This window comes from Crassostrea angulata, chromosome 9 (genome assembly GCF_025612915.1).
Source record: "Crassostrea angulata isolate pt1a10 chromosome 9, ASM2561291v2, whole genome shotgun sequence".
NCBI classification, from domain to species: Eukaryota; Metazoa; Mollusca; class Bivalvia; order Ostreida; family Ostreidae; genus Magallana; species Magallana angulata.
In genome coordinates, this window is record NC_069119.1 from 31,522,164 (window position 1) to 31,536,903 (window position 14,740).

Consider the following 14,740-nt stretch of genomic DNA (forward strand, 5'->3'; position numbering starts at 1 on the left):
TATAAAAACTTAATCTATTTCGATGAAAATTGGACTTCTGTGGTTGAATCAACAACGGAGTACAAGAAGACTGATTTCAATGAATATTATTAATTATGCCACAGAATAACATTTGTAAACTTGATATATACAATATTAATAAATTGAAAAGTTGTATGCAAACACTCTGAAATCTTAATGGCTACAAATTATGTAATACATTCATTACGCTTAAACAATAATTATAAACTCTTTAAATCTTCAGTTTCATAGGTTGCATATGTTGCAGTTAATTTCAATTGCCGATTTGAAATTGGAAGATACGAATCAACGTAACAACTGTTTGTAGTGGATCAGAAATTATAGTTTAATGAAAAAGAATCCAGGAAAACGTACGGTCTGTTCCGGAATTTAGGTTGGCGATACAAGAGTTTATAAATAATCTTTATTTATTTTAAAGGGTTGGGTGGTTGTGTCCAATAAGTCTAGTTTATAATATTGATATTATTATAAAGAAGACATCATGATTGATATTTTTAAAATTTTCCAAAAAAAAAAAAATAAATTGTGTTTTACTTTGGTGTCTTGTATTGTTGTTTACTAGTCCAACTACTGGTAAAAATCCATGCAACAAAAAGAACCTACAGAACCTTTATTGATGTAGAGAACCACCTTAAATAAATTGAATATTTTTTTACTTAACAAAGCTTTACAAAAAAAGGTCTAAAAACTTTAGGTAGATCGATGTATTATTTGTTGAACACGCCGCCTCCTTGCCCAGATGAAAAATAATAATCAAAGTACTGAAGTACTGAAAGCCGGGCTCTTTTGGTGTGTCTATATGCATATTGTTTAGTAAAGACTTAAATCTCTCTCTCTCTCTCTGTCTCTCTCTCTCTCATGCTTTTTATGTCGGCAAAGCGTCAGAGAGCGACCAAATTTTGTAAGCGGCTATAAATAAAAATATGTATGTCTAATAGAAAAAAGTTCATCAGTTGCTGCCATGAATTTTGCAATAAGCGTTATATATTCAATCCCCATTTCTTAAATGCGCAGCAAAGGAGTTCATGGAAATTCATGCGCATTGTATGTGTCCGAAATGCATAGTCTTGTTTTTAAAGCACGTCATTAATAAAATTATTAAAAAAGATTCTCTCGAAATTAAAAAAAAAGAAACAAAATGCAAACACATTTGACAAAACGTGGTTCTTTGTGTAACTATTTGGTATAGCGGAAGCTTGACGCTGTTTGGTTTTTGGTGTGCTATTTATAGTAACATTGGCGATTTGCCTGCCTACAGCCAGGACTCTGCTTTCTGCAGAGCCCGGCTAAAAAATTAATGATTTATACAAGTTACAAAACAGATGCGACCAATATCAGCGTGACTGGGCTGCAACAATTCGGAAGTGTTTCCGGTCTTGTGCCGTACGCGTGCGATGAGATTTCCTCTCTTAGAATGTTTCTTGTGTGTCCGGATGTCCGGAGATTATCGGGTTCGAGCCGATTTCCCCATTATTGGCAGGGACCCCTGGGAAATGTTTGACAAGTTTATCTCTATAGGAATGCTAAAGGCAGAAGAATATGGATAAAGACATTCCTAACTCTACGCAGAACAATACGGCTATCTATATGCAATCCTGTTCATAAGCCAAGGACTTTGAAGAACAAAATAGGAAAAATCAATACAATTACGTATGATAATATTTTCAACAAGCTACATTGTTTTATAGATGAGGAAATTTCATGAGTTTAAAGCTAATCTTCATTGAATACAGTAATATAATAAACTACCTTAAATGTACCACAGGATAGACATTAGACACTGCCTAGCATATATTTTGAAACTTTTAATGCAAGAGGGGATTTTACTTTGTATATTCTAACATTCGAAAACAAATTCCATAAGAAATGGGATTTTTTCGCTCTTTTAAAAAAGTCTGAGACGTTACCATTCCTTTGCTTCAAATAAATGCATTGAGGCCTGCGTGCCTCTCCCCCTGGTGACAGATTCATTATCCAAAGTTACATGTACACTCCTATAAGGAAGCTAAAGAAGATCCATGATTCCTCTTACGTAATATCCAGATGCGTTTCTCTCTTTTAGTGTATTCCCAGTGCAACGCGACGTGATTCTGTTACATAGGAAAGCTGTTTTTAGAAGAACACGCAATGATGCTCTCGCGAGATTTACATGACGAATTATAATTCTGTTTATTGAGTTTTTAAAAACCCCAAAGGACGGATCGCAACATTCGTTTTCTCTAATAATGTTATCTTACACGTCACACAATTTCTTCTTTTTTCTTGTTACTGTGCGTGCTTTTTTGTAATTAGCCACAATCCTCAAATATTTTTTTAATAAAGAATTATAGATCTACATTTAAACACGAAACTAAAATACTGATTGCACAATTTTTTTACAACATTATTAATATTACTGAAAGCATGTGTTAAGAGGTCACCTAGAAAATATTTCTTTTAAGTATACATTATGGCTTTCAGGCAATGAGCCACAGATTTTCAACAGAACAGTTGTTCTAATTCTACATGTACTTAAAAGCGTTCGAAACTAATAATCGATTTCAATTTTCTTAAGAATGCAACTTAAACAGTTTAAAATAAGATCATACATTTTATTTTATTATGACTGGCATCGTCTAGACACTCATAAGGGTGAACTTCAATGCATGAATCGGTCGACTTTGAACTGTCAGTAGCATTCATCATTGCAACAATGGAGGTAAACTAACAAGATTTACAGGGAGAACCAATTGAATTAGTCAACAAATCTACAGCCATTTATCGATCGACGGTCCTCCTTCCCTTTATCAATTTCAGAAAATCTAGTTTTCAATTGATAATAAAACGAAACATTAGCCCCAAGAGCTGCACAATACAATTGCCAGAATTTCTAACTCGTGTCAAGAGACAATACATGAAGTTCCCAAAAAATTGAATAGAAATTGCAGATTTGATTGTCGATGGTTTAATGCAAGAAATGTCATCTTTTCTTTTTGCTTCTCTCTCTCTCTCTCTCTCTCTCTCTCCCTCCCTCTCTCTCTCTCCCTCTCTCTCTCTCTCTCCTTATGCATTCTCTCTGACAATTTAACATCAAATATACTTTTCAAGGAAATGTTTTCATAAATACATCAATTGCTTATGGAATTAACTTATTAATAAGCTACAAGTTTTCTCCAAAAGGTTAAACATTTTGTTTTCACTGTAACACCAAGATTTTCGGGTCATAAACATGATTGAGCATTTGGCTTCTAAACATAAATAAATAGAATGAAGCATTTAAAGGTTTAAAAAATAAACTTAAACTGGACTTGTCTGGTTACGGTAGGTTAAGCCTAATAATTAAAACTCACATTTACTGATCTTGGGGGCTTTTTTCAGGAGGTCCAAGGGATATCTAAGTTTGCTAAGAGGTGTACAAGCCACATTATTAATAATTTTATAATGTAGATTTAATGAATTTGATTTTTCGGAAGGGGAGGGGGGTGGGTCGATACCTCCTTCTCTCCCGACCTCCCATCTATAATCGCAAATGATTCATTTAACATAAAAAAACATGTTGAAGGTAATTGAGAATGTATCTCGGACACAGAATTGTATTCAAAATATAAACTGCTATTAAAATGAATTTGAAAATTCAGGTTGTTCTTTAAAACATTACATATACAGATTTGGTAACAATTAATGACAAGTAAGAAAGTAAAACTATCCTTGATGTTGCCCCTGACTTTCTGCATGTCACTTAAGAAAAACGTAATTACCCATGTCATATCTAGTATATATTTTTAATTTCAAAATCTCTACCTAAAAGCTTTTAAAATTTGATCAATTAATCCTGACACCATATTCATCAATAACATCAAAATTATTATCAACATTCTTTTTTAACTGATCAGTATAAGGAAGTTCATTATTTGGAGGCGCCAACGGACCAATCGGCAAAGAAGGAGAGAAATACGGATAGAACCTCTAAAATGCAACGTAGTGTTTTGTAATTAAGCTAAAAAACTCGCACGATATACCGCGGAGAATAAAAGACGGCTAATTGACCCATATTAGCCATTGCTTCCATAATTTGTGTCTATTTGTTTTCAGAAAGTCCCTGGCACTTTGTTTAATGCCTTATCCCCAAAAGAGCTTTAAGTAAGGTTCATTAAGAGCAATGACGATTTGGCTCGATTCTTTTCCCACACACGAGCAGAATAGAAATGAGTGTACCAAACTACTGACCGCTACATAAAGAGGAAATGTATCCTAGATATAAGAAATCATCTTAAAGAAGGACAAATTGAATACAACAGTTGTAGAGTTGAACGCATCTAATATCGTTTGTCCCTCTCTGACTCCAATAATCTCTCTCTCTCTCTCTCTCTCTCTCTCTCTCTCTCTCTCTCTCTCTCTCTCTCTCTTTCTCTCTCTCGTGCTCTCTCTCTCTCTCTCTCGTGCTCTCTCTCTCTCTCTCGTGCTCGCTCTCTCTCTCTCACAAAAAAATGAAAAAATTGCTTCTCTCTCTCTCTCTCACCGATTTTTTTCTAAACAAGTGAAACAGTGCATATGGATAAAATCATTAAAATATTTGTTTTAACAAAATTAAACGATCTTTAGATTTATGTCATTTTATTAAGTTCATCATGGAACACTATTTTGGTAAACCGACAGATTATACAGCAGCGAGTTCCTGTGATTTAAAACACCACCTCATTATCCTATAATTTAATGCATTCCGATAACCAAGCGTCCCAGCTTAATTCTTGTATGTAGTAAAGAAAGAGTGGTCATGTCCAGCCTAAAAGAAAGAATAATCACTCTTGTCATCAAATCATCACTGCCTGGATAAAATTCAAATGCCAGCATGTCATTGACATCAATAATATTATTGTTAGTTAAACAACACCGTGGAATCATTTTTAATCGTGGGGGTCAATGTTCGTGGGTAGCAGAAGAATTTTCTGGTTCGTTGGGACGTGATTTCGTAGGTAGGAAGTTCTATTTCGTGAATAAATATTAATCAAACTGTTGTATATACGTTCGTGGAAATGTAAATTCGTGGACAAGGATTACCCACAAAAGCCACAAACATTGGTCAACTCACGAACAATGATGATTCCACATTATTATATTAAATTTTGTTAATGTACAATCGTCAATGACAATAGATAAACTAAATATAAATAAATTATTAGTATTATTATTTATCAAATTATTGAAATCATCATCATCTTAATCGTCGTTAATAAAAAAAATAAAGTTTTTTTTTTAATCTTCATCTTCATTATTGTTATTATTATCATCGACAACATTCATTATGAAAATCATCATCAAATTCATCAAAAGATCTTTGTCATAATCATTGTTAATCAATTAAAACTGATTATCATCATCATCATCATAATCATTATCATTATCATCATTAAAAGATAATTGTCCTTAATATCGTTACTTAGATAAAACTAATGGTCATAATAATCATTTTTATCTTCTTCTTCATCATCATCATCATCATCATCATCATCATCATCATATTAGATAAATAAGTCTTACGTGTGTTCCTGGGCAATGGAAGTCGCCGTACAGATGCCACTGCTCTTCTTTATATTGGGGTGCTTCCAACTAAAATAGGCGGTTTGTGTCATAAAAGTAGCTTACTTTCGAATTATATAAACCATAAAGTAATTCATAGATTAATAAAACATTTTTATATATTTTTCTTACAAAGCATAGATCAATTTTTATCCAATTCTAAAATATATTAATTCATATCGATTACAAGAAAAATCAAAGTCCTGACATGACTTACAGGGTACATCGCAGTAGAATGCACGTACTTAAATTACTCACTACTCTAGTTAATTTTCATTTTTATCATATGTGTCATTTCTCCTTGAATGATACCCAAAAGGGCACATTAACAATCAAGTACTGAAGAAGTTTTTACTTTTTTCACTGAATAAAAGGATTATACACCCAACCTTATCGCCACCCAAAGAAAGAAATTAAATATGCTGAAATGAATAAACAGTTCAGGCATAAAATAAATTCTACCATGTTGTTCCACAATGAGAGACCGGCGGCGCTCTGTCCTTTCTTGCTGAAATGGAAGCAATCCGGGGAGAAGAAACTCAAATCAATTGAGCCACCCTGGTAAAAAAATTTATAAAAAAGGAAAATAATGACAAAGAATTGGCAATAGTAATAGATATTTATTATATGACGGTGTAGCATTGCGTCCGGTTGATTATGCTTAATTTTAATTTATAAGTAGATGCATGAAAAATTAAGCAAAAACAATGCAAAATAAAGTCAAATGTCAAAAAGTTGAAAGTTGATATTCATTGCACATGTGTAGTTTGATAGGCTGGTTATAATTCAAAACCTTCTATCATACTTGTCTCGATCAAACAGACTCTTCTTGGTTCGACTTTTTTAAATATCTGCCAGACTGAGCATATTAAGTCGTAGTCAGAATAGTCTTTTTATAGAGTTTCAAAACTAAATTCGTTATAAGTCAGTTGTTAAATGATTTTAAAGTTAAACCATTTAAATAAAAAAAAGTCAATTAAATAAAGTTTCTATTTAAAAAAAAGTAGTAAATCAACAACAACAACAAAAAATGCAAAATTTATATTATTCATCAAAACTCTTAAACGCAATACGAAATAAAACCCAAATATTCCTGAGTCGTACCAAAGTTGGTGGTTCTGTGTTTTTGAAGAATGGCTGAAGCACCACCGTGAAATCTCCCCTAGTGTCGTAACGACCAGAGTTAACCAGGGCGCGGAGCTCTCGCTGGTAAGCCATGGCGGCATTCTTCAACATCTCAGAGTTGGCCTTGTTGTGTCCGCAGTCGCAGACGATGCTAAACACAGAAATGGCAGGAAAATAAAATGTTTTTTTTCGATTTTTTGTATTAATACTTTGGTAGATACCTTTGCATTTGCGGATCCATTGAGTAGTCATGGTTAATTTCTTTAATTTACATAATAGAACTACTGAACAAATGTCTTGGTCCCCCTGCGTCAAACATATATGTAACTATCCCTCGGAGACCTATCCTTAGGAAGTGTTTATATATCAACCTGAGTACTTTTTATCATTGTACTTTCATACCAATTTAGGAAGAAGGAAATCTTTCAGACAATAAAAGTGACAGAAAAGAGGACTTTTTTGCTATATTGGTTTAACTTACATGTAGGTCAAAACATTTTACAAGCTAGCGAAATTGCATGCATCTTGAATCTTTTCTTGCAAGTTTCTTTTTTAATAGAAAAAAAATCAGCATGGCAAAAATGGTGCAACATCTTTTGCATCAACTTTTTACTGCGAGTGACAGTTTGTAGAGGAAAAAATATTAATTCAGCCCATAAATGAGTGTTACCTCTTCCACTTTAAAAAAAAAACAACATACGTTAAACTGTATCTTGTCTTACTTGTGTACAAGATTGCACATAAATCCTCCATCCATTGCAGCGATGGGAGCGATGTCGAATATTTCCACCAAGTTAACGAACAACTTGGGAACATTGTTATGCAAGATGTCAAGGGCATCCCTCACGTGACGAATGTAGTTGGCGGCCGAGTAGCCATTCTATTGTACATGTAGTAGTTAAGTCAACAAGTTATGAATACTATTCAAAAATCTACACACATTTTCTTTTTCTATTTTTGAGCGATTTCTGTATTTTAGCTCATAACAAATTATATGTCAAATTGCTTGTTTGGTCTAAAATGAATGCATTTGTTACCTGGTCATGACAGTAATCACATAAATCGTTTCCACCAATAAAAAAGGTGATGACTTTCCAGTCGTCTTGGTAACGCACGTGAGTGTCAGTTTTCAACCTCTGAACAATGGCGTTGGCTTGTCCAGGCATGTTTCTGGTACATGGAAAAAAACTCTGTTGCATATCTACAGGTTATTTTTAATTCTAACTCCCTTCCCCAATTCTAGTTCTTGAAAGCTGTCACCCCAACCAACTTCCTTAGTTTATGGTACTTATTAATGACTTACGATGCTACATCCCCTGGGTGAGCATAGTTCAGCATAGAGTTGGTTGTCCCTACTGAGCCGGTACCATACGATTGACCCCACAAGAACTGACCAAACTTCTTCAGAATATCTGCAAATTGTCATTTTGGTGATTTGCCAAAAAATTAATTTAAAATTTAAAAAACCTGTAGACACAAACTCATGATTTAAGGACATTTGAAAAAAAAACTTACTTGGGAGAGTAATCGTGTTTGACAAATCTCCATCTCCGCCAATGCTAAAAAAATAGTAAAATATCAAATAGGACAAACTTCTTGTCTAAGGTATTTCTTTTGAACTTTCAAATCAATGGTAAATCTATGACCTAATCAGAGAAAATTATCATAAGTTGAAAAGATAATGACAAGTAGCATTAATATATATATATATATATATATATATATATATATATATATATATATATATATATATATATATATATATATATATATATATATATTTATTTGTATGAAGATTAAAATATTGAACATGACAAAACTATTTAAATGCTTAATGTGTTTTCCAACATTAGAATTCCTACCTCCAGACTTGTCCACGGTATTCGATGAAATCACCAATAATATTACTGGCAAGAATTCCATTACCGGCCTGAAAAATCAGAATTGTAAACATCTTCAATTTGTCAAAATAATATTTACCCAATTTACTAATAAAACAAAATATTCTCATTTGTTGTTCCGTTAAAGCCTACAGCTACTTCGTGCTATGACAGTCTTATACATCGAAGCTGCAAATTTCCAAAGACCGTAGCGAGAATTAGAAGAACAAAATGCTGGAAGGGATTAAGGAAAGGGTAGAAAACGCCAATGCAAAAGAGCAGGAGCGTATATCGCAATTGAGTTGTTTGTTTTTTGTGGTGTTTTTTGTAATTGTTTCTATCACATCTTCGCTTCACTCAAAATATCGCTATTGAGTTTTTTGTGATGTTTTCTAATTGTTGCTATCACATCTTCGTTTTACTCACAATGGAACGGTAGGACAAATCGCACCGATAGAGAACTGTGTTGACAGGATTTTAGAGAGGTTGGATGGTCAATAAAATAATTATCAGGAATGACTTTAAGATATTTTTACAATATTTTGGGCCACATACTATTATCTAGTAATGAAAAACCCAAAATATTCTAGAATTAAAGTTTACACATCTCTCTTTATACCTTTATACATTCAGAGCTCGTTGATGTCGAATGCGAAAAGCGAAAAAATGGCCAAAACCACCAAGCCCCCTTAATTATGTCAATTATTAATGGTTTTTGATAATGTTTAAAATAATACTTGTATCCCCGCAAACTTTCCTGCCGTTATTTTCTCCAAATTATGGAAACATAATTGTATAAATCGTACTATAAAGCAGTAGTACAATGTATGAGTGATCATAGCAATGTCCATTACCGTTAAGGAGTCTCCCATGGCACCGATAATACGAATGTCACCCGGATGAAGATCGTGCACTACAACGAAAGACGGAAATATGACATGGTTTTAACCAGCACTAAACAAAGAAACAATTAACACTTGTTTTGGAATCTAACTAGCATAATAATTCAACTACATTAAAAAAAGCACGTTTGTCCATGTAACATCTTCTGTTATTCGTAGATTAAATGGTAAAATATATAGTTTGATGTTTATTCACAGTTACTGCTCGTACCTTGATGTCCAATATCACCTCCACTGGTTATTAAGTGCCCATTTTCATTTAAAATCACCCCTGGTAACCATATGTTCTTTGCAACGTACCGCCAGTATACTAGTTTCCATTATTACTTATATAAATATCTAGTAGAGTGATGTCCATTACCGCTAACCATCAGTAATTTAGTAAAAGTTACCAACTACCATCTGTAACTTAGTGAAAGTTACCACTTACCATCGGTGACTTAGTAAAAGTTACCACTTACCATCGGTAACTTAGTGAAAGTTACCACTTACCATCAGTAACTTAGTAAAAATTATCATTTATCATCAGTAACTAAGTGAAAGTTACCACATACCATTAGTCACTTAGTGAAAGTTACCACTTACCATCAGTAACTTAGCGTCGATTTTCACTAACCATTAATATATAAGTATTTATTTACTCATCACTTACATGTACATCTAGTACCCTGATGTCCATTATCACTTACCACTGGTATCTTAATGTCTATTATCACTTACATGTACCGACAGTATCCTAGTGTTCATTATCTGTTTCTTGTAGTATACTGATGTACATTACCAGTTTCTTAATTGGTCCATTATCATTTACAACTGGTAATTACCACTTACCACCAGTATCTTTAAAGAGTCTATTATCCCATTCTCCAAGTTTTCTGATATCCATTTTCACTTACCGCTTGTAGCGTGATATCCATTTTCACTTACCACTTGTAGCGTGATATCCATTTTCACATACCACTTGTAGCCTGATATCTATTTTCACATACCACTTGTAGCCTGATATCTATTTTCACTTACCACTTGTAGCCTGATATCCATTTTCACTTACCACTTGTAGCCTGATATCCATTTTCACTTACCACTTGTAGCCTGATATCCATTTTCACTTACCACTTGTAGCCTGATATCCATTTTCACTTACCACTTGAGCCTGATATTAATTTTCACTTACCACTTGTAGCCTGGTGTCCGTTGTGCGCATGGGTGTTGTGACAGTCAAAGTTTGGAATGGGATATCGCTTACTACGGCTGCTCTGAAATTAGAACACCATTTTTGATTTTTTTTAAAGTAGCAAATACCACATCATGCACATAATAAACTTTTAAAAGATTATATTCCTTAGGTGTGCGTGTATGGGTTAGAGAACTAAATCCAAAAGTATTAAGTTCAACGAAAACGCATATTTTATACCTAACAATAAAGCTCGTCGATTTTATTATAACATTTTCACATTTAATTTATTTTCCTGATTGTTACATTCGCACTAAAACTACACAGTAAAATAGATAGTATTGCGTTTCTCCTGACCAGCATGGTCCTGGGTTGTTCTCATGCCAAGAAATTACCGACTAATTCAATCAACTCTCGATCATGTATCTCGAAGTTATTTGAAGAATCATTAAAATTCATGAGGGCCAATTTTCATGGATTGCTAAAATCACATTGGTTCGTGAGGACTTAATATCGTGTTGTTTTTTTTTACTTACAAAAAGAAATAAGATTTTTATGAATTAATATATTAATTGATTGATTTGTTAATTTGATGAGGGTGTTTATTCCTTGGTAGGAGGTAAGCACGAATTCCACGAAAATGGAGCCCCCCACGAAATACAATGATTCCACAGTAGATGAAAGACTCACGTTCTCCTCCCAGAGCTTCAGGTGATTTTTCCACATGTCCAGCAGTGTTTGGTTATTGGGGAGTGTGTTGTTAAAGAACTCCACATATCTATTGTACCAACCGGCGGCTATAGAAAGCATCACACAACACGTATAGCAATGTGAGGAAATAAACTGGATAGGACTTAAAACACCCCAAAAAAGCAAAACAATTGAGCTAAGTTTACTTTTCCTTACTATAATTCACTTTATTTCTTAATGTATATTTCAAGCATCTTAAATGAATCGATATCCTTACATTTTTATATTTTCTGAAAGCAATATTATATTCAAATATATAATTTTTTTCTTTGACAAATCGAACAATACAATTTAAAACTGAAGTAAGTGCAAAGATTCTTGCTGTAGTTGTGTTTATTAACTTCAACAAATGACGACATCATTATAAACCTTTCAAATTCAAGATAGTGTTGCCTCTGGTGTACTTGAGTACTTGAATTTAGTTATATACGCGTTATCTACGCAAATAAAGTTCTAAACGAGCAATTAACGCGATCGTCTTTTCTTAGGCTGCTCAAAGTTAATTCTTTTATAAACGTAAAACTTGCAGAAAGAGAAAACTGCATTAAATATGTTAAGTAGAGAATATGTGTTTGTAGCTACATTTATTCGTAAGTATATATATATATATATATTTGACATACGCCACGAAGCAGTCTTTTTAACATTATATATTTATTATGTTCCATAGGCTATTGCATTTTTCTCCATTACTGTTTTAAATACAAACAAATGAGTGAATTCGCACTCTTATGCATGTTGATTTTTCTCCTAAACTGATATTTAAGTACTGGTTAAAGTTTGATTTTTTTGGGTTACGTTTAACCGAAGGCACTTGACTTTAAACACTTCAATAAATTCCTTTTTTATATTGATAAATAGAAATAGTTTAAACGTGTATTTTAACGTCAAACATCTACTTTTGAAACGTACAAATAATTTGAAATGGCCTAGGCATTCAACTATCGTACATTTGATTGGTTGTATAAAACCCAAAGGCACAAGACTCATTTAATTCAGTTACTGTATCAGAGGAAATATCAGGAAAAAAAAATTATGGGAGACATCGCGATGATTTTTGGAATTCGCTTTTAATGATGTCTCTTGAGATCCAATTACCCTTGATGTAAAATGGTATTGCTCTTCTTTTTTAACTTTTACGAGAATGATTGATTGAAATAGCGTTGGTTTACTGTTCATTAGAGGAATGAGACAGATGTTTTTATTTAATGAGATTCAAGTACTTAAAAGTTTAACACTGTGCTTCAAATACAGTACACTTGATTTATTATCAAAAATTATAGGCTATGCTTAAAAATATATTCATATATTTTTTGAATTTGGGCAAAAAAATATGTTTTTCCTTGCGACAATGTATATACTTATATTTACATTTTCCAGTGCCTTTGCCTGTGTGATAACATTATGTATCGATTTTGTACTATAAAACCCATAACTTCAAATGACGCCAAATCGAACCGCCAGCGGGGTTTGCTTATTTATATGAGGAATTTGTAATCATTCTTTGAGTATTATGAGGTGATAATTTTGGTTGGGGCGTGATCAAATCCAATATTTAAAAGCCCGAAGGGCTTTATGATAGATTTTAACACGCCCCGACCGAAATTATCACCCCTTAATATTCAAAGAATGATTCCTTATTACTTAAATATATATAATTTTTAGCCATCGTACGTTTAAATATGTAAATATAAATAAGCATACCCCGCTGGCGCCTCAATTTGGCTTCATTTGTATTATGGGTTATATAGTACAAAATCGATAAGTAGTGTTATCACAGGCAAAGACACTGGAAAATGTAAATATAAAAAAATATATATATCATTTATGTTATTTTTTTAATATTTCCATCATCCTATTTCTTCGCATGAATCTTATTTTTTTTTCTTCCACATATTAAATATTATTTCATTTCATTGGAGCATAATTTGATTTTGAACAAAATTCAATGCAATCAATGCATACCAAAAAGGTGTTTAATTACAATTATACAATATCGATGTCAATCCATAACAATTGCTTTGCATTTTGATACTGTATACAGGGAAATATTCGTCCCCGTTTCGTTTTCGCTCCTTTTGCCCTCGTGGTCAGCGGGCGCATTTAAGACTGGGCAAATTCCAATGTCTCATATTACTTATCTTTAAACACAACTCTGTCTGGGCGAATTCAAGATAGGCCGGGCGAAACCGTTTGCAAATTAAGTAAGGCGAAAATAACACGGGGCGAAAATAACCCTGTATACAGTATTTCGTAAAGAGACGCAATTTTTTCATCAGCTACATGTCTTTCACAAATTTAATGAAAAAAAAAATGCATTAAATTTGTTCGCCCATTGAGTATAGATCTAGGAACCCCATGCACCAAAATGTATTCATCATAGCCCACCTTGAGCGCCGGAAAGACTGAGCAAACAGAGAACTGCAAACAACATGGCAGCAGCAGGAGAAACCAATCTCTGGGACTGGTCAACTTATCTGGTCGTGATATTAGACGTCTAACACTGGCCTCATTTATTGGAGATATTCAGCCGTTTATCAGTGCCATATCCTTCAACTGTATTCAACAGTCGTATTTGTAGAAACGTAGAACTATATACTTATATAAATTATAAATATCAAGTGACCCATTTCAGATTTACTAGACTAATGATCAAAACAGACCAGGAGCTTGACGTTTATTCTATTTCAGATTTGATATTAAAATAGACTGAGAGAGCTAGCACATGTTTTTTTTTTCGTATATTTGCTCAATTGCAAGATTTTAAAATCATTAAATTTTTTAAACATCCTATTACGAGGTTTGATCGAAAAGTGATGTCACAAATTCGAAAAAATCGTAAAAATCCGCGTAAAGTGACAAAAATTCGTGCTTTGAGATATCTACTTAATTCAATTCACACCTGAAAATTTAATCGTTATTATAGATATTTCTGAAGATAATATATTTTGTAGAGCGTGAGGTATAAAGGATAGTCGCCGCACGCTAGCAACTTCATTTCTAGATCTTTGGCGTTCTGGTAGAATTTCGTAATTTAGTACTCTATAAAAATTGGCCACGGTGCTCTCTTCTACATTTTTTAAAATCTTTTTTTTTCTCATAAAGTATCTAATTAATCTTTTTGTAATCGATGGAGTAGTATATTGGATTATTTTTTAAAACAGTCAGAAAAAGTTTGACATTTGCCACGCCGCCTGGCAAAACTTGTGTTACTAATTATTCATTTTTTCTTGAAATAAATGAAGCACAGGTTTGAATTTTTCAGTACTGTTTGCCAAAGGGTCATTAAAGAAAACTTAAAAGTCTAATGAAATTGCAGCAAACAGGCTTAA

General features: G+C 33.1%; 1 protein-coding gene across 1 annotated transcript; it reads right to left on the bottom strand.

Annotated features, from left to right (window-relative positions):
• Positions 1-4,597: 4,597 nt before the first annotated feature.
• LOC128163162 (phospholipase B1, membrane-associated-like) lies at positions 4,598-13,955 on the bottom strand. Its single transcript, XM_052826692.1, has 13 exons — positions 13,797-13,955; positions 11,349-11,455; positions 10,659-10,740; positions 9,437-9,495; positions 8,565-8,632; positions 8,218-8,261; positions 8,006-8,114; positions 7,740-7,872; positions 7,425-7,582; positions 6,682-6,853; positions 6,040-6,135; positions 5,539-5,607; positions 4,598-4,783 (listed from the first exon to the last, which is right to left on the bottom strand). Exons 1-13 carry the CDS (start codon positions 13,840-13,842, stop codon positions 4,742-4,744), a joined length of 1,185 nt encoding a protein of 394 aa, XP_052682652.1. The 5' UTR covers positions 13,843-13,955; the 3' UTR covers positions 4,598-4,741.
• Positions 13,956-14,740: the final 785 nt, after the last annotated feature.

Coding starts and splice junctions, on each gene's coding strand:
- LOC128163162 (XM_052826692.1), bottom strand. CDS start 13,842: ATGTTGTTTGCAGTTCTCTGTTTGCTCAGTCTTTCCGGCGCTCAAG. Junction 8,262..8,564: donor TACCGTGGACAAGTCTGGAG/GTAGGAATTCTA, acceptor CTATTTTTTTAG/CATTGGCGGAGATGGAGATT. Junction 5,608..6,039: donor TCTCATTGTGGAACAACATG/GTAGAATTTATT, acceptor CGCCTATTTTAG/TTGGAAGCACCCCAATATAA.